This window comes from Pieris napi, chromosome 2 (assembly GCF_905475465.1).
Source record: "Pieris napi chromosome 2, ilPieNapi1.2, whole genome shotgun sequence".
Taxonomy (NCBI): domain Eukaryota; kingdom Metazoa; phylum Arthropoda; class Insecta; order Lepidoptera; family Pieridae; genus Pieris; species Pieris napi.
Genome location: NC_062235.1, coordinates 8995776 through 9017309, shown reverse-complemented (window position 1 = coordinate 9017309; position 21534 = coordinate 8995776). Strand labels below are relative to the sequence as shown.

General features: G+C 33.2%; 1 protein-coding gene across 3 annotated transcripts in view; it reads left to right on the top strand.

Moving 5' to 3' along the window:
• Positions 1 to 21534, top strand: part of LOC125056593 (serum response factor homolog) — a 159959-nt gene that overhangs the window by 136913 nt on the left and 1512 nt on the right. For all 3 annotated transcript variants that reach the window (XM_047659791.1, XM_047659783.1, XM_047659774.1), the window contains 3 exons: positions 20228 to 20349; positions 20673 to 20908; positions 21215 to 21359. In XM_047659791.1, coding sequence (XP_047515747.1) covers positions 20228 to 20349; positions 20673 to 20908; positions 21215 to 21357 — 501 coding nt within the window. In that variant the 3' untranslated portion in view covers positions 21358 to 21359. The remainder of the gene's footprint in view (positions 1 to 20227; positions 20350 to 20672; positions 20909 to 21214; positions 21360 to 21534) is intronic.

Below are 21534 nucleotides of genomic sequence, written 5' to 3'. Positions count from 1 at the left end.
CAGCAGGCTATACATAACGTTAGTAATTAATTATTATATTACGAGTAATTAGTAGTTAATTATTTTTAACGCCATTTTGAAAATTCATGTGTGTAACCAATTTTTAAAATAGAGTACTGTGTAAGAATCACTAACGTGTGCTTAAAGAAAATTCAATAATCTTATAAAAGATTACCTATACGTGTCAAAAATAAGATCATTTATCGTTGTCAAACAGTGTCACATCCAAGTCAACGTGATGCGCAATGACACTTTCGTGATACTTCTATAAAGGTGTACCGGCTCCGGGCGACCACCATTAAAGTATCGCAAACATCATTACCAGTCATTATATCCAATTCATCTATCCAACCCACGATTCTGATTCTTTAATTTTTTTTTCAGTCACGACGACACCTCGACTATCTTAATGACGCTCTATTTTGAACTAAATCGTGTCTCGGAAACGTCTGGAATTCGACGTGTGGCGGCCTCTCGTCTTGTTTACTTTATTCAAATTTAAAACGTCGAAAATCACAATAGGCGGCGCACACCACTGTGAAACGAAATGATCCATTATTAAAGCTCAAATTTCTCTGACTTATATATCTTATATTACTGTTTGGGTTTAGATTCCTCTTCATCAGAATATCAAAGATTCTGCGGTGATTCACATAGCATCGGCCCTATATCTGTACACGAAGGTTCGAATTAAAATTCTGCATAAAAGCACTTCTGACTTTTGACTTTCGTGGCTCCCAAGTGTAGATCATGGCAAAGAAGGAGAGAGGAACCTTATAGGGTAGTCGCGTGGCAACGTCTCGGAGGCATCACACATGTTTAATTGCACACGAAAAACTTATTGAACCAGTCATGGAATCCCACTCCGTACGACCACCGTTTAAGAGTTTTGCTTACGTATAAATATGTATAGGGGCCAAAATTGTTAGAATTTTTCGGTTTTTAATGCGTAAATGTATCGGGCGTGGGTGTCCCGGAATTCTGGAAGAACACAAATAGTTAAGTGGTTATTAGAATTGTTTAAGACTCTATTAAAACTGAAATGGAGTCGACATTTCTTCGTGATACAGATGTTTTATCTAAATATGGCGTTCCGCAACTAACGGTGAGGTGATCGGATAATGGCGTCCCACAGAGATCACCTATTAATTATTGCAATTTAATATTTACTTATCTGCGTTATTTCATAATAGGTCGGTTTCCTTGTTTTTAAAATGTATGCTGTTCACTTACGAATTCTATACTTTTTCTTTTACGAACACAGTCATATTACAAGCCGTAAACATTCTTTACTATATTAGAAATAAATTTCATAAATTGCATTCCTTAAAATGGAAGTGATGAATTTTTAGTACAGTATAAATATTGAAGGAAGTTATAATATTTTATTAATATGTAATTATAACAAACATTCCAAGCGCATATTTTTTGTTAATCATGCAATTGTACTAAAACATTTTAACACAAAAGTATATTTCAGAATTAACATTTTAATTGTCTTATTGAGGCACTAGTACAATTATCGTAATATCGTTGACTTTATATATAATAACTAGGGACTTTCATAGTTTTTAAATTATAAAAATATTGTTAATGATTTTTTTTATTTTGACAAGGTTTCTACACATCAGCCTTAAAGGCAGACACGAGCAAATGATATGGTATATATATATGTTTTTTTTTTTAATTTTTAAGGGGGTGTCAATTGACAACGCATCGCTACCATGGTAGCAGACGTGGTCCTTAATATTCCTTATCGTATGAATTCTAGAATTTATTAAATTATACATACATATTTTGCTCGCCAGCTAGCTATAAGTTTGCGTACACTATAACAGACTTAGACATCCGGGCTCAATACATCTTTTCATCGGCGACATTTTAATGTTAATACTTACAAGCAAACTTTACCTAGTAAATATAGGGTATAAAAAATTATCTTCGTTTAATCTAATCAAAACATGAGCATTACTTTGCAAGGTGGATCTGCACAATTCTAGTTCAGTATTGCCATAAACATTCTAACGCTATATTTATTTTTTCCTCAGCAGGGTGTCCTGCAAGGTTGTATGTAATTGTCTGATTGAATTGTAAATAAGTTAATATTAATACTGCTGGACCACAGATCTTACTTGAGATAATTATTAATTACTACATAATTTTCTGTTTGTGTTTGCTGGCTTGGTTTTTGTAGTATATGTACTCGTATATGGCCTTAATTGGGTGTATTTATGCTGAAAGATTGAGCTCCTGAAGACAACTAGCTTAAAAGAGACTTTTTTACTTGACATGGAGACGGCTGTAACTTGCTATTTCATAAATTTTACCAGTTGTTTTTAAATTTTAGCCGCCTTCAAAATTTTTTATTGTTATTGTTGTCCTCTATTTAATATTAGACATATTCGGTAGTAGTCAATTGAAAAGAATTGTTTAGTACCTATTTGATATCTCATCCGCTGTTTTACTAGTAATTTTTGCTTTGATAAGTTTATCTAAAAGCAAGTGTAATATTTTTATTATTCTTATTTTTTGTAACATTTATGTTTACCATAATCCTAATATATATAAATTACGTGTCACGTTGTTTGTCCGCTATGGACTCCTAAACTACCGAACCGATTTCAATCAAATTTGCACACCGTGTGCGGTTTGATCTAACTTAAAAGATAGGATCGCCTACATCTCAATTTATACCCGAAATATTATTTTATTGCAAAATATTTGTTTATTATTTGACAGTCACAATTCTAACAGATGGCGCTGTGTTGAAAGTACCAACGTTTCACATAAGCTACTATTTTATGGCATAACCACCAAAAAAGCATGGTGGTCCCCAAGACTGGTGTTCTCCTACCGTTTCCCTTGAATAGTTTGCTACTATGTAATATAACAAAAACCTTAGCCACAGCAACGCTTGGCCGGTCTACTAGTTGTCATATATTTTAGAAAACATAACATTTACTGTAGATATAGCATTTTATATGTCGTGGTGAACTTTAATAAATAAATATAAAATTTTCGTTAATGATTCTCAAATAGCATTTGTATTTGTAATTTTGTTAAAGGTTTAAAAACTTAAAATCATATTTTTTTCTAGCATTGGCAACATATATCTCTGTTATATGTTTATACATTAAATATTAAATTACGCAACTTGACTGTAAATTTGCAATACGAATACCCTAACTTCACCCTATATTTTTTCAGCTGTGTATTTTGAAAGGTTAAGTGCTTTTGCGGGCATTCGCGTCATGATGACAACAATTTAAACGCTTTTTGCGCGAAACAGTTTTCCGAATCGATTTTAATACCGTGGACATCATTGGCGTATCTTTGCCTGTGTATAACATGATATCACGTACTAATTGTATGTATGCATACAATGTTGTGCGCCTTTGTTACGCTTTGTTTTATTAGAATTATTTCTTATGATACGTAGTTCTCGAAAATACGTTTATTAAACAATTGCATTTTATCAACAATTTTAATTAAGTGGAAACTATTTTGAATTATAAATAAAAAACTTGAGCCGTTAATTGCGTAAGCATGCACTTAAATTATACTTTAAAATTACATTAAATTTAATTAAACATTTAAATCACTCGAACCGCGATAACAGTTAAAGCAAAAACCGTAACAATTATAAGGACTCTTTAGTCGCTGGGTGCGTTCAAAAAACGTCTCGCGTGCACTGACTGACAACGTCGGGAAATTAATTATCGGATGGTAGCCCTGAACTATTTGCGAGTGGCAACCCTTGTTATGGCATGCTACGTTGGAGTACTCGCAGCGTAATTTTTTGCGGGTCGCGCGACAAGCCAGGAATATAAAGCTGCAGTCTTCCCGGTCCATATTTGGTGAGGCCCTTAGGCGGGATTCCGTCAGGGTGCGTACGATGAGTATAATATATTTATTTGTCCAGCAAATGAGGCATCGACCGCGTGTTTCAGATAAGAGTCGCTATGTAATCACATTTTATTGGGGTTCAATGATTCTTAAAACGTATACTAATTAGGTATCTCATGTACAGTATTTCTTATAAGTAATTGAATTACTCATGGTTTTGCTAACGAATTTTAAGCTTACATATATCAATTTTAAATAATGCGTAAAACATAAAACCTACCTATGTGCTTGTAAAATTTGGTTGTTAGCATTTCTTAGTAACATTTTTAATTTCCAAAGCCATTCCTAAGTCGTGGTTTATTTAAATCAAATATATTCCTGTGTGCTAAATAGTAATAAACAATTGTTATAATCGATACACTAGAATGTGGAGTAAATGAAATTCCCTGTTGTATCTAATGGACAAAGACAAGCTGTCTAGTGCAAGCGCTTGTGCGCGACGCGGAACAAACTGATAATTTATTCAATAGTCTTTATAAGTGTAATAATGGACTTATTTAGACAAAACATGCAGCCCTATTACAGCTGGCCAAGGAAGAATTCAAACAATTATACAACCATTTAAATATTATATTAATTTGTTTATAGAACTTTTGGCATTTGCTCTTCAATATAAGAACATGTATATTTAACGCAAGCATACAATTCTTAGTAGTAATAGAATTTTTAATTTAATTTTCATTATTCATAATACTTTTGATTATAAAACATAGAGGTCGCTGTATCGATAACAGTCCATGTAAGTAGTGCACCGTTTTAATATTTAACAGTTAACAAGTGGTTACGCGACAATATTTCACCGCTTATAAAAAGATATCATTAGAATCGAAACATAGATCTTCTGTAATTATCTTCAATATGTATTTAGCGAGCCAATTATAGGTAGGCTGTACGGGCCGCACGTTCCTCTGACGTTCCCAGGGATAGTTCCGGGTACATTTCCCGGTACCACGTGAGAAACACGAGTGCCATATATCGAGGGTTAGTCGTTTTTGCTGTTGGCGTACAAACGTACGCACTTGCTACCAGTTTTTCCATGGTTCACGGGTTTGTTTTGATTACAAGTGAATATTAAGTTGGATATTGGTTTCTTATTGCTTTTAACGCATTTGCAATGATAATTTAATTTTTACTAAAGGTTTTATTATACTAATGTTATGGCTCAGCACGGTAGTGAAAGTTTAATATTATTTGACTTTTAGGTAAGATACATGTTCGCAAAGTTTGTAGTTAAACTCCTCCGAAACGGCTTGACCGATTCACATGAAATTTTGTGTGCATATTGGGTATGTCTGAGAATCGGACAACATCTATTCTACTAAAAGGGATGAAAATCCCTTTTATTTATTTATTTTCCTTTTTTATTTTCTAAATGTTAAGGGTACCCCTAAATTATTATTTTTTGATAAAAAAATTTTATGATACAGCATTAAAAATACATACAACCCCTAATTTTCACCCCTCTACGATCAACCCCTATTTTTTATTATAAATGATATACATGCCAAAACGACGTTTGCCGGATCAGCTAGTCACCATATAAAAAAATATTATAGAAAGTGACGAATATAATTCTGAAGTTGTAGTAGATAGCTGTTATTAGGCAGGTTTGGTCCTAGTTACTATCATACAAATTATATCTGTTCAACTAACGAAGGTTAGATAGAAATGTTTTTCGTTATCCTTTTACAGATCTCATGGTTGACCATGGCAACTGTCTCAAATCATCGTAAGGGTCAAGTAGCCACAACGGTAATCCAAAAACGTCCAACAATTCTAATTGTATTGACAGCTGTCACAATTTGACGTGCGTTGTCACTGTCGCCTGTCATTGCTTTAATCCTGCTTAGTTTATCTGTGTGATTTTGTTATGTACTAGGTAACTATTAAATTAGCGTTAATTCATTTGTTTTTATTATTAGTTATAGGAACAGTTTTTACTTTAATTATAGTCTAAGTTATTAATTTTAATTGTATCCTAATTTTAAATTAGGAATTAAATTAATTAATTAAAACAAATTATTTAACTTGGTACTACCACTAACTTTTGCGTATATTTTTTGTTATACATAATTGTAAGTATTGAATGTATTTTTATAAAATAAGAGTTAAACTTACATTATTTTTACTCATTTTATCTTCTTGTCTATTACCTATTTATTAGCTAGCAGTATTTCATAAGCTCACCCGTAAGTCTTGAACGACAGCTGTATTGACGTCCTATTAATATAAAATAATTTTATTTATAGTAATAACTATATTTTCTTTATTTAGACTTAATTGATTCTCTGTGGGTATGTAAGATTTACGTTGTGATGAATGTATGGTTTTATAAGATAAATCAATCTATGAACGGACAGACTGCCAACACATTATTACGTAGGACTTAGGAGTGCCTTTTAACCACTTAGATTGATTGCACGGAGCCTGATATCTACCTTACTGCATCTCTATGGTGTATCAAGATTTAAAAAGATTAAAGAAGTGTAAAATAAATGTGTATAAAAATTGCAAATATTGATTTTTATATATTTACGTGACACAAAACGGTCACAGATTAGTTGAATCTACGATTACGTAGCCAAGTTGTAAATTATATGTCTACTACTTGTCTAATCCAAATACTGTCTTAATATTTTGGCATTTGTGTAATTTAAGATGATAATGTTTATTAAGACGTAACAAACTTGACATTTGTTTACGTCATAGGGTCTGATGCGGTGAAAAGCGTTGAAATTAAGAACGTTTATTTGGAATTAATCTAATACTTAAGGTGCGCTTATGGTGCGCTTACACGAGGGCAATAATTGCTCGGCGATACGAATGGACCGATCTGGAGCAATTAATGGAGCAATTTCAATAAATTCCATAAATTATTTCGGCGATATTGCTTCTAATTGCTCCAGATATTTCATATCGCTCAATGTCGCAGATACGAATTGACGAATATCCAATGGACTTGGAAATTCCTAGCAATTTTTGTATATGTCTCATTCGCACTTGTTTGTTTTGCGGCTTGCCGTCTTGCTTCCGCGGGGACAGCGAGAGGTCTAAATAATAATAATTTTTAATTACTTTATTCAAAAGTAATTCAAAGTATGTTCGTGACATTCTAGTAAACTTTTTGAATAATATATTATCTAATTCTTGAAAAAAAAAACAATTAAATTAAAGAATTAAAGAAAAATTAATTTGATTAATTAATTGTTTAATTTTATTTTCACAATGAAAATTGCGGCCTCATTGCCAAAAACGATCGCACCCAGATTTGACGCACCAGACGCCTTTTCCTTTTCTTTCTTTTTTGTTTTTGATTAATAATAAAAAAAGCGCTACAAGCCGCCGCAGCAAGAAGAATGTCGTCCATAGCGAGCGAATACTGAAATGCTCGTGTATGACAGTATTGCCTAGTTGATGAAGTTGTGCCATATCGCTCAATATTGTATTGCGCAGTATTGATGCTTGTTGCCGTTGCCGTAAATTGCTTGATGTAGTCGTGACGTCATAATTGACGAGTATTGACTGGAATTGAGCAATTTTAATTGCCCGTGTAAGCGCACCTTTACACGGGCAACTAAAATTGCTCAATTCCAGTCAATACTCGTCAATTATGACGTCACGACTACATCAAGCAATTTACGGCAACGGCAACAAGCATCAATACTGCGTAATACAATATTGAGCGATATGGCGCAACTTCAACAACTAGGCAATACTGTCATACACGAGCATTTCAGTTTTCGCTCGCTATGGACGACATTGTTCTTGCTGCGGCGGTTTGTAGCGCTTTTTTTATCATTAATCAAAACCAAAAAAGAAAGAAAAGGAATAGGCGTATTGGGTGCGATCGTTTTTGGCAAAGAGGACAAAATTTTCATTATGTTAAGAATTAGATGGCATATTATTCAAAAACTTTCCTAGAATGTCACGAACAGACTTTGAATTACTTTTGAATAAAGTAATTAGTAATTATTATTATTTAGACCTCTCGCTCTCCCCACGGAAGCAAGACTGCAAGCCGCAAAACAAACAAGTGCGAATGAGACATATACAAAAATTGCTAGGAATTTCCAAGTCCATTGGATATTCGTCAATTCGTATCTGCGACATTGAGCGATATGAAATATCTGGAGCAATTAGAAGCAATATCGCCGAAATAATTTATAGCAATTTATTGAACTTATTGAAATTGCTCCATTAATTGCTCCACATCGCGTCGGTCCATTCGTGTCGCCGAGCAATTATTGCCCTCGTGTAAGCGCACCTTTAGAGAATTACAAAAAAACACTATTAGTATAGGTTCCATAGTCAGGAATAATAATCTGATTAAAGATCTGTTATTAAAATTTTACTAAAAAGCTTTAAAGTACATATGCTACTAAAAGCTTCTCTTGATCTTTATATATTTAATTTTAAAAATCACTAGCAACACTCGGTGACAGATGCTAATGCGATTATTCATAAGGATGTTTTCACTCTAAAATGTTCATTTCTACTAATATTTGTATAAAAGTTGTCCTTTTTTGGGTTTTGAAATTAGGTGTCATTTCTGCATCCATATATTTAAAATAGCTTTACCAGGCGTACAGTATGAAGACTGTATGGGAAAGTTACTTATAAACTCCGAGTAATGACAAATGATCTGAATATCACAAGTATTAAATCCAAGTCTGAAGATAACACTCTTCGTGATAGGCCGAAGACCTAAGGCTATATCCTCACCGACTTCACTTTGACCGATCTCTGGCCATTTAACTTATTTATGAAAATGCATCTTTTGTTTTCTCCTTCATATTATGAGGACAGAACAATAGTCAGTCAGTATTGTTGACATCAATATGCGTAGTTAAATTCTAAAACTCAAGCTGAGCTTTTGACAACGTTATATGATATGAAAAACGTCAAAGCTATAGGAAATAAGTTAATGTTAGTTAGTGGTATATTAGGACTAATTGTAGTCAACTAATTGAGTAAGAAAGTTTACCTAATAATTGTAATTATTAATATTAAACATATTATTGCTGCACAAGCGGCTACAAAGAGTCTGGCGCTTTTATTTTTATTAAAAAAAAAAATCGGTAGTGTGGTGTGAGTTTTATAAACTATCTTTTTAAATACGCTATTATTTAGCCAGACGCTAGAATACAACGTGTTTATATTTATAGTCATTGTCTATTAAAATGTATGCAGTAATCGTGATCGTCAAAAGTTGGCCAACGTTTATATTCAATTAAAAAATAACAATATATTTTTTTTTAACGAATATAAAATGATGTTTATCGCTAACACAAAGACTGGGAAGAAAGTAAAACGTTTAGTAATGTTCATTCCATAAAAAATTCGCGTTTTGCAAACAATTTTTTTTAAATATGTAGGCTTTACAGTGATAATATTATAAGTACATACATTTTTGCTATAGATTTTTTAAAGGAAATAGTATATTAATAGCTCCATAAGGTTAGGTTGGAGGGGCCTGGGGGCACCACGATGCACGACAGCCACCGATGATTTGCGCGGCGCGATGTTTGCGAATGATCGAGCTTATTCGTCACGTTCCGCAAATCTACGAGCCGGAACGGTGTGAACTTCGAAATTATTACCCATAACTTGCGAATCACTGATAAAACCTGCTAAGAAAGACATAAAACAGTTTCTAAGATTAACTTTAAGAAGCTCAATTTATTTTTAAATTTGATCTAATCGGCCTTCTTTTGTTTTACCAAATACCAAATATACCAATACTCATACTTTTAGGGGTATAAAAAAGAAACGACGTTAATGTCACAAACCTTCAGTAAGTGTAGAATTAACTGAATGTGTATAAACCCATAGACAGAAAAGTCAGTAATTTTATTAAGCTTTTTTGTAATTTTCTCCATCAAATCTTTTGTTAAACAAAGACAACGCTTCTATTATATAAAGATGCCGAGTCTACTATAAATTCTCTTTACGACTACGAAAACCGACTCGCATAATGTACCCATTTGATTTAAAGGTCATTTAGAATCAAGCACTCTTTCATTTCTCATTACCGTATAATATTACATGTCCTTAGAGAATTGAGAATGCCATGTGTGTTCTGCCATTTTCAATAAATCCCATAACAATGGTCATAGGCGCAGGCGCAGGCCACCATTAGAGGCGATTACGTCACGCATATTAAATGAGCCTTTCATCTCACCGACTATTGTGAGCTGACTTCCTTATGCACAATAGGCAAATGTAAGCGAAATAAAAAGTTGATAACCCACTAAGTATACGTAAGTAAGGTGGGGTTTTATTATCATTTGAAAAGTGACTTATGTGGTACAAATGTAAAAATGGATGCAGCAGTCTCAGGCAGAGTCAAAGTCAAAGTCAAATCATTTATTTCAATTAGACCACCTAAAATGGCACCTTTGAACGTAAATAAAATATAAAGAAGATTCTAGTTGCCCCTTCCAAAAGATAGTTTCGTGTGGAGGAGAATGGGAAAGAAACTTACTTACTCTTTTAAAATAGGTTTACAATATTTTTTTTACATTACTTAAATAATATGTGAAGACAATGTACTCCTAGAATAAAACTACTATACTAAAAAATTTTGTATACATGTTCCTCACATATTTACAAATATCGAAACCGTGAGGGCGTTCACAGTGTGTCTCCATCGCATTCGGTCTTGAGCCTCACATTTCACCTCGGTCAAAGGCTTTCCGGCTCTCTTTGCCTCATCTGAAACTGTACGACGCCAGGTATACTTGGGACTTGGACTTCCTTGCCGGTTCCAATCAAGCGCCTGCTTGGGGATATGATTGGAATGCCTTCGGAGTGTATGGCCTATCCATTTCCACTTGCGTCACCCTGATCTGCTGACTGTGCTCCAATGAATTTGCATAGCGAAACCCCGAATTTTTATAAAATACAAGGACTTTATGCAAGAGACAAATTAACTTTCTAATATATGCGTCAAAATTGTTGATGAAAACTAACGATATACAACTATTTGTTTAAACATTGTTAATCTTAAAAGTATGAAATCCTCGGTGTCTTTAAAACAGTTCAAATTGCTTAACGCTTTTATCACAAACACATTGCACTATGCAGCATTGATAGTAGATTTTCTTCCTGTATGCAGTCGCGAGTTCAACCTCTTGCTTGGGTCTGGTAACCTCTACCACCCAAGCACGCTAGCCATTATTATTTCAGTCTTCTAGTAAAAAATAAAAGCCAAGGGTGCTGTTGAAAAACAAATTAAAATTTCCATTGTCAAGTTAAATGACTGTACAATAAAAACGCGAGCTTTTGTTTTCGCGTCGCGTAATATACGCACGAGAGCTTTTTGTCATAAATAAAATAAAACGCTGTATAACGAAAAACTACAGGCTTATTAATATTATTGAAGGATTTTTTATATTTTAAGGTAAGATTGTTAAACAACGATCCGTTGTGTTGATTCGTATATTGGTTTTGATTTCCTACAAAGCAAGGTTCTGGTGTGGAAATTATTAATTGATGTACCTTAATCAGTGGCGCCTAAAACCTTTTTAGGTCTGGGCCTCAGATTTCTATATCTGATTCATGATCATTCGTCAATCTAATAGGTAAGTAGGTGATCAGCCTCCTGTGCCTGATACGCCGTCGACTTTTAGGGTCCAAGGCGGTTGCATCGCTATGTTTTCCTTCACCGTTCGAGCGAATCTTAAATGCGCCCATAGACAGAAAGTCCATTAGTGTACAGCCGGGAATCGAACCTACGACTTCAGGGATGAGATCGCACGCTGTAGCCACTAGACCAACACTGCTCTGTCTTATAGGAACTAAAAAATATGATGCTGATTTACAACTTAAGCGCTCTTATTAAATGATTTATATAACCTATTTTTTTTTACCTGAACCTAAGACCTCAGCAATAAACTACTAAACCAATCTTACATAAGACATTTGAAATCGTAATTGGCACCTTAAGTGAGTTCAACTGTCTCTCAGAGTCGAACTTAGAACTATAACGGACGGGTGTCGCCATCTAGCGATAACAACAGTGATGTCGGCATGTCTGACCTTAAAATTGTCCGTACACTTTATATTCTATTTCCGTTTATATTAACCTTTACATTTATAAATACTAAACTAATTTTATTAAGAGGTTATGCTTATACCTCTAAAACTAGTGAACGGACGTGAACTATGTATTACTTTGTCATAAACATTTGTTTCCCGTTACTACGCTAATTAGGTACTAGATTAAGTTTAAATTTCACGAACAAATAATTATTTTTATATTCTAAAAATGAATTCAAATGTAGAACTGTCCAAAAATATATAACAAAGCCAGAATAGAGGAAACTTATTTAAGAGGAATAAGAGGTATATCACAAATGGTCGCATAGAAAATTATTCGTTTTCCATTAAATATCTTTATACTAATAATAAGAGGTAAATTTTATTCAAATTTGCGAGAGAAAATATTATATTTTACATCTTTCACAAAGATAAAAACACATGATTTTTCCTAATATCAAATTAGATTTCCATTGAGAAAATAAAATACACAACCAGACTTGATATTTTATCTAAAAGATGGTCCAAAATACAAATGTTATAAAGCTTTTTTGGTTATATTTGAAATTTTAGTTATGGAGTTTTTAGGTTTGAAACAATATTAATTACGTTATTTGAACAATTATGAAGCACTAAGTTAAACCAAAAATAACCTTTTTATTTATGTATTGGCAAATCATAATAGACGAAAAATTGGCAACGCATTCCAACCATGCGGGTCCAAATAAATGTATTAAATCAAAAAGTGAAAAGTTTAATAGGCTTTCATGAAAACTCAATTCGCGTCCATGAAAAACCACTTTTAAATCCACAAAGCCTATTAAAATATAAACACGCTAGCATCGTTATCCAACTTTTCATTTAACAAACAAATCGATATAATCTATTCTGTCAGCGCCCACGCAATGTATGAAAACACGGCTATACAATGTATAGAAGCGGCGATTGTGAACATTAGCGGGATTGACAGGAACAAGCCGCTTGTTACCGCGCCCGCTACCAGATGCGTATCGTACCTTTGGGCTACTGTTTTCGTATCTTTGTATTTAGAACGCTGGATGAGTTTTACGTGTTAAAAGATTAGCTAATTCGCAATTCTATCTGTTTTAATTTGCAATATTCCCACAAAATAACTTGCTTTTCACAGAGCCTTATAATATATTTTACTTGCTTTAGCAATGTAGGATCGTACTAATTGGTCTACGCTTATATACATAAATATTTGTATAGGTAGGAACAGTGAAATAGAATTGTAACTATGAATGGCAGTAGAAAAGTGTTCTATAAAACTTCAAACATTTTTAAGTACGTAGTAGAAGATAATCACGGAAATGCGTTATCAATATTCTGTTGTTCAGTTAATTGAACACTACTTAATTTAGTGTCAAAAATTAATTCAATCGAATAGAAAAGGTTCAGTTAATCCTTCGCATCGTGGTAATGTCATTATAGAATTGTTTTGACGTTCGTAATTTGAATATTAAGATTAGATTTATAACAACATTTCAGATAGCCAAGAGTGTATAATACATGGAAATAGAAAATAAATGACATGCAAATAGGCGATCTTTTCCAGGGAATATACATGCGCGAACAGTTCTCGGGGTGTAAATGGGTGCATAATAAGCATCCATTCAAAATCAAGGAGACATTCCGGTATAATGGGAGCTGCTACACATGTTTGTGTGTTCGTACGCCCCGGACATTTGTATGGCCGCGAATAATGATTTACTTATATCTATAGAATCGGTATCTTAAGTTTCGGGTGCGAAATTCGGAATTTGTATTGTTTGCAAAGTTTTCAGAATAATGAGAGCTGAATTTTAATATTGCGGCTTATCAGATTTTTTATGAAGTCACGAATACTTGTTTATACATCTGAGCTATATACATACCTATATATCGGTCAAAACCAATTAAATTTTTATGTCAAGTCACAAGAATATGCTAAAATTTGATTTGTTTAAAATTGTAAACCTAAAATTTAACAGTTTACCATTAAAGTACACTAGCAATATTTGAGAAAGCTTATTTTAAATAAAAAATTACAATACGCATACATCAACTAATTTTAAAGTATCCACTCTCCAATATAAACTTTCCAACTACGAAAAGCATTATCTAGCAAGCTCTCATAATAGGCGATAAACATGCCGTTGCTACCCGAAGCCTACAGAAACTCTATCAAAACGAACAGAGCCAATTGTGGCCTCTCACTTTGTCCTGGGAATTTAGCACCTGTATACAAAATCACACGGCATTAACAAGTGGGAATAATTGGATTAAAGCGAGAATGGATCTCCTTAATTATAAATACTCTGTTATAATAGTAAGCTGTTGAATTTGCAGTTAACTCAGATATATTAAATTAATTTTAAAATTCATTTACTTACATAAATTCCATTTATGAATGTTTCTTTATCCTCTCGTGTATTACATATATAATAAAAGATTGTACACGTTAAACATGAAACCTTGAGGAACTTGTCTATTTTTGTTGATATATAAAATATATATATATTTTTCTTTAATATATACGATAATATACCGAAGTTTCAAGATTGTAAGCACCTGTTCGAATATATTTTAATTAACCATGTCCAATTATTCTTTAAATAGATTTTCAAAATTTTTAATTAATTTTGTGTAGTTGTATTTTACCCAACATCCTTCATAAATATATTCGGTTTAAATCGATATTCTGCAATTACACTTGTTTGATTGCCTGATTGAATCAAGAAGTATTAAAAAAATATTAAATTTGGAAATAATGGACCGAATATTAAGCACAACTTTATAATACATATTTATAACTCTACGGTTAATAAATCGTATTTTTAATTGCCATTGTCACTAATGAGCTGAGTTGGAATCTTATATCAACCATAATAATATAAACAATTCATAATATTTTATATCTTCTAGGAGTTAATTAGGCCTTTAATATCAGAAAAAGTTTCGATAAATTGCTTATATAAAGAACAAAGACAACCTTAGTGGTGGGTAACATAGACAAAAAGTGTTTTTGTTTGTTTATGTGGGTAACATAAACACAAACACTTTTTGTCTATGTATATAAATTGTAAATTTTAATTTTAAGTTTCTTTTTATAAAAAGAAAAATTATTTGGCCTTAGTTAATACGAATTTCAGTTTTTTTTTTATTTTGTATGAAAATAACTTCGATTATTTTGCGTTAGACTTTACTTTGTCGTCAAATAGTACTCCTATTATAAAATTCTAACCTTTTCATAAATTTTGGTACGGAATATTGATCGATTAGAAGGCGATCTAGGCGCTAAGCTGCGATTGTAAATATCAAGCAGTAAGTTTGGTATGCGTCGACGGTAGCCTATAGGCTTATTATATTACAATACTATTAGCATCGCTCGGATGTATCGCCTCTGTATCGAATGCCATCTGATCAGATAAAATCGACACCATTGTTTATGGACGGTGCTAATTTCTTTACGAATTTTTATTTTACTGAGATTATTAAGCGATCTAAAAACTTTTCTGTGAAATATTTATACCTATCATAAGGTAATCTGATCCTAAGCTTTGTTATTTCCTGTTTGAATACGAAGATATCAAAATTCTAACTCTTTTCCTTCGATTTGAAAGTGTTTTTATGAAGCCTTTATTGCTGACACCCTGTATAATATATTAACACTAATTGAAGTTACATAATAAAACTTAATTCTAATACATAAATAAAACTTAATTCTAATACATAAATAAAACTTAATCTAATACATCTTATGACCCGTTTTAGGTAATCAGCGTGACCTGTGACACATAGGCCTCTTCCAGCTGATTCCCTTCTTTTCTGATGTTAGCTCTTCTTGACTAAGTTGTGCCTCCTATTCTATTCGTCTGCCCATCTCTTGCTCTGACCTCTTTTCCTTTTTCTATCGCGTGGATTTGAAAGTATAGTAGTAATTCACATCTACGACTTCGTAGCTTAGTGTGTATATCTTAAGTCCTGGCAGAATCATTCATTTCCGTTTGGCTTTAGGCAAGGAAATTTTCTCACAATTTAATGGGTTGAAAAATTCGTAGGCTGACATAGATGGCACTACTAGTCTAATTATATGATTTTTAGTTAGCCCTAAACTTCAGAAGAGACGTGTATAAATTTGTATTTTGAGTGAAGGTACTTTTGTTTAAAAAAAAGACAAAAAGTAATTGCGAAAAAATAATATTGAAGCCTGACTCTGCACCAGGAAAATCAACCGTTTGCTGAGTTTATACGAGGCAAAATGAGCACCGACGATGCACGATGGACGCCCCAAAGACAGATTATAACCACTAAATAATCTCGTATATTATAAACTGTGAGTAAACTACAGATACACAGTAGATAAGTTTAGTTCATATTGCTATACAAGGGAGGCCATATCTAATTCATATGCGATGAGAAGTTAGTGAAATAAATTAGCCGAGACAATAATAGGCAGGCATTGTGACGTCACAGCTAGAAAGCGCACAGAACAACCGTGGATCCAAAACGGATCGCTACCGAATGGGTACCGTCGGAAAATCAACCCATTTAATAAGATTTAAGATCTTCAAATCCGAGCAAGAGGCTGCTCCGATAGCCTGTAGTTCTTCTCACGACGATCATATGTGAGTCACTTACCAATATGTTTGTAAAATATAAAAATATGTATTTTTTGGTCACAGCTATTACTTTACCTAATTAATTAATTAATTAATTAAGATGCCACGATTCTCTCGGGTCTCCCCACAACAGCTACGCTAAGGGCAGCTATAGACCGAACAAAGTGGAGAAATGAAGCAATGAAGAATACGACTAATAATAATAATAATCTTTATTCATTTTTCTTCCAAAAACTTAGTACATAAACAAGTGACAGTAATATACAGAATCTTAATTTTAAATAATGTCTTTAAACTTCTGAATTAAAAACAGTGATGACATTGATCTAAATCCGTACTCGGCATATAAGGCAGAGGAAAATCATATTAATTGTTATTTAACTAAGCAGTTAAAAAGCGACTCGCGTATATCTATATGAACAAAAATGTATCGCAAAATATGTAGCTAAGCGCTAATCTCGAAGACGGCTGGACCAATTCGTGTAAATTTTAATTTATTTATTATTTAGTACTTAGATTGTTACTACTGAAATAGTAAAATCGAGTAGCATAGCAAAATGTTCCATATGTTGGTATTTAGCTACTAAAAAGTTATACTAAGTAAAAATCATATTAAGGCGAAACTATACTATTTTATGTCACTAGATTTTTGTGTTATCAAACGCTTTCACAAAATCTGCTATCTTCCGTCCATCAATTGTTTTTTTGCATTATGATCTAGTTTGTATGCTATCGTTACTCAGCTATCAGATGGACAGAGGCGAGTGCGTTAGACGGTAGTTAGTTAGGCACAATTATTATTATTTAGTGCGGCTCACTGCGGCGGGACAAAGCCTTACACCCACGCGTCTACGCACGCTAAGTATCTATGGATAAGCCATAGATAGTAGAAATATTTTGAAAATGACATTTTGGACTAGTAGCCTAGTTAAGATACTATGCAGTCATACTATATGATATAGAATCTTTCGACCAGTGTTTCCCAACCTCTTTTGTGCCATGCCCCACCTTTGCCTTCCTTAAATTCTTATCTAATATAAGAGCAATAATACGAAAAAAATTATGTCAATTTCAAAAACTATCAGGCTTGATCTACTGCACTAGTATTAACAAGTATTGACGAATCTATCAGTACTGGTACTGTGTAACTTTATTTATTTAATTTGCAAAAATCCGTACGAATTATAATTATTACAGCGAGCTTTTGAGCCACCTCTTCCAGGCCACCCTAAACTTCCAATCGCAAGCCCGAAGTGTGTATGCAAGTTCGATGTAGTTCTCTCTATATTCGCAGGTAGCGCTGATCTCACAAACTTGTATAGATCGCAATTTCTATTGAGAGTTACAGAGTACCAACGCAGTTTAAACATAGATCACCCCTCAAGGAATATCCATACTTTTCTACTGTTATGTAAATCGTATTTAAGGAACTACTAATATATAGGTTCCCCATTATAATTCTACTCTTAGATCTCTCTGCATCTTCTACCGCATTTACCATGGAGAATGTTCAGAAAAGTTGTTGGAATTAATACCAGCAGCTGAGTACGGAACACGAAATTCCACCCGTATCAACTCGACGTCGTTCCACAACTGAGCGTTATTTAAGGCAGTTTTTGCGGCTCATCACCACTATGTGGAACCAGCTACCCACTAAAGTATTTTCAAAACAATTCGACTTAGGGTCCTTCAAGGTAACAGTGTACAATTCTTAAAAAGCGGGCAATGCACTCGCAAGCCTTCGTGCATTGAGTGTCCATGGGCGTGGTATCCCTTAACATCAGGTGAGCCTCCTCCCCATTCACCTCCTGATTTATAAAAAAAAATGATTTAAATTTAATTTTTTTAATTTAAATTTAGTTTTGGCAAGGTATATGTGAATATAGGGAATATATTTAGATGTGATCCTTTATAAAATTGTCACATTTGCATTTCTATATAAATAATGGAAATTAGAATAAAACAAATAAAGAATTATTAGTATGATATTCTGAATACTGTATGGATATGTAATATTTCTAACATGTTAAAACTTATTTTTATGCAGCGAAGATATGGGGTCCTAATTAGCGGTCGCCGGTTTTTAATGTATGCGCGAATGCTGGTTTGCTTTTAATATGCAAATTTCATGAATCCTAATAAATCTGTGAAGCGTGAAGGTGTAGCAAACTACGTAAATAACACTGTATGACTTATAATGTCGACGCCTTTTACATTTTATACTCATAATGGAGCGACAAAAGGTTTCAATTTAACCAGGCGTAATTGCTACGACTGGTTGTTTCAATAGAGAGAGCATTTAACAGATGTTATTTTGTACATTTCGTAACAATTCCGTATTTTAATTATAGAAAACGGGCGTGAAACTTTTGACATTGCTATTGCATATTTATACGAGTCTCGTAGTCCGTAGAAATGTCATAGTAAGCCGATGGATGTTCATTGCTGATTAATCACACCCACAATCTAGTAGTGGTCTTGGATTGGATTCCTGGCGAATCAAATGGTTTCAGTTTGGAACAAACTTAGCAATTTTCCTGCACCATACTGCATCGTGTTACATGTCTTCACATAAAAATGCATGGATATTCATGGCTTAAATTTAATTAAAAAGTTGTATTTTATATATTTCAGTGTTATTAAATAGAAATTCGGTAGTGATCTAAGAAGCTGACCTTATTACTGTGGTACAGTATTTCCCTCAAATAGTTCAGTTTCGGCCTTCCAAGAATGTTTTCGTGAATTTCTTGCTAGTATCGCGGCAGCAGAATTTTGGTTCATTATAATACTTTACCTGTGTGCCATTTACTAACCAGTCAAAAGCTTTACTAAAACCTTTAATTATGGGAATACCAAATAGATATAATTCGTTGTAAAATTATTTTGCTGTAAAATAAAACCGCAGATTTATTATATACGATACGTATTATTTTTTATAACGAAAGGATCAAGTCAAAATCACTTTTGTCATTTGATTATTTTGGTATTGAAATTTTAAATGATAATTGGTTTAAATATCTTTTTCAAAAACCTTAAAATTACATACTCCTAAGATAAATAAAGGTATCTTATATGTGTCTCTATATACATATATATCTCTAAGTCACAAGTCTTTGACAGAATAATAGAAATTTGTCTTCATGAATCATGTCGATTTTCGTTCAAAGTTATTTTCGATGAAGATGAGCCCAATTCTTTGACAAAGAAATCCTTTCATCGGGCCGTATGTTAGGCCTAGTAATTTATAACTTCCCTAATAAAAATGATAGAGCAGTGTTGGCCTAGTGGCTTCAGCGTACGACTCTCATACCTGAGGTCGTAGGTTCGATCCCCGGATGTGCACGAATGGACTTTCTTTCTATGTTATTTAACATTTGCTCGAACGGTGAAGGAAAATATCGTGAGAAAACCGACATGTCTTAGACCCATAAAGTCAACGGCGTGTGTCAGGCACTGGAGACTGATCACCTACTTACCTATTAGATTTTAAAATGATCATGAAACAGATTCAGAAATCTGAGGCCAAGTTTTAAAGAGGTTGTAGCGCCACTGATTTATTTTAATAAAAATGATAACTAAAAGTATTTGAACATATAGTATTGTAGATTGTATTGATTCAGCACATTAAATGTTAATTGATCAAATCATTATTATTACAGGAAGAACCAGCGACTTCTGGCGACAGCGGGGATGAGAGCGGTAGCGAACCTGACTTTATGTACAATCCCCAACAGAACCACAAGGATTTTAATTGCGATAACGAATCAGTTTCAAATAAAAGGTATAACCCAATCTTTACTTCATCCATCAAAGTAACTTTTATGAAAAAAAAATAAGTTTGAAATGTAATTTATTAATAGACACTTTTAATTTCTCTGTAGGTTTTTTAGAAGTTATATCGACAACCCCATATGAATGGGATCAGTTCAAACATATTCTCCATTTATACATCAATCGAATACGATGATTATATTTTCTTTACAGTCAATCAAATAAATAATATTGGTTTTCATGTTTTTCTTAAAATATACACGGGTAAATTAAGCTCTTCCATAGAAAGTTAATTAAAAAAATATATGAAAATCTTGTAAAATACATTTTCAGGGAATCCGAAAACCAGCCGTCTACATCATCAGCAAACCAGGAGGAAAGCAAGTCAAGTCAACCGTCACTACCCCGACTACTCCCAAAGATAGATCTACCAGGGGGCGCCATGTTGTACCCCTCAGGGGTCCTAGCTGGCCTGGAAGGTTTGGGGACCAATTTGGGACTTGGAAATTTGGCTATGGGATATCCGCCTAGCTTTATTTTAGGTTTAGCTAATCAAGGGCAAGAAAATGGTTAGTAGACTAGACCAAACAGATAAGTACTGTCTGAAAATATAAATATAAAGGTTTATATTAATAAAATCATTCAAATTAAAATTATTTATTAAATATTCTTTATTTAGTAGAGTTCTATGACAACTTTTGTATCTAATTCGACACTTTTGACATGTCATGGGATAATATTTTACATACAAAATAGGTATTACTAGTTTAATAAATATTTTAATAGGCATCAATTAACTGATGACAAGTATTTTCCTTTGATACTTATATTATTTTATAATTAAGCGATCATTAACTAATTTACGTGTGTTTTAGCATCATCATCCAACCAGCCACAGTTCATCACGATACCACTTTCGATGGCTGTAGCAGCTGGTGCAGGCGCTCCGAACGGCGCCGGCGCATCTAGCGACGACAGCAGTGAACTACAGGATCTTAGTACGGGCATACGGAAATGATTGTAAGCTTCACTTATTAAGTTTCTCATGTAAAAAAAATATAAAATATATAATGAGAAATAAAGTTCTTTAAACATTATGAGTTCTCTAATAAAAAATATAACTAAAAATACACACTAAAACTGTATTGTTTTTTTTACATACGTTCGACAAATTGAACAATTCAGTAAATAATTA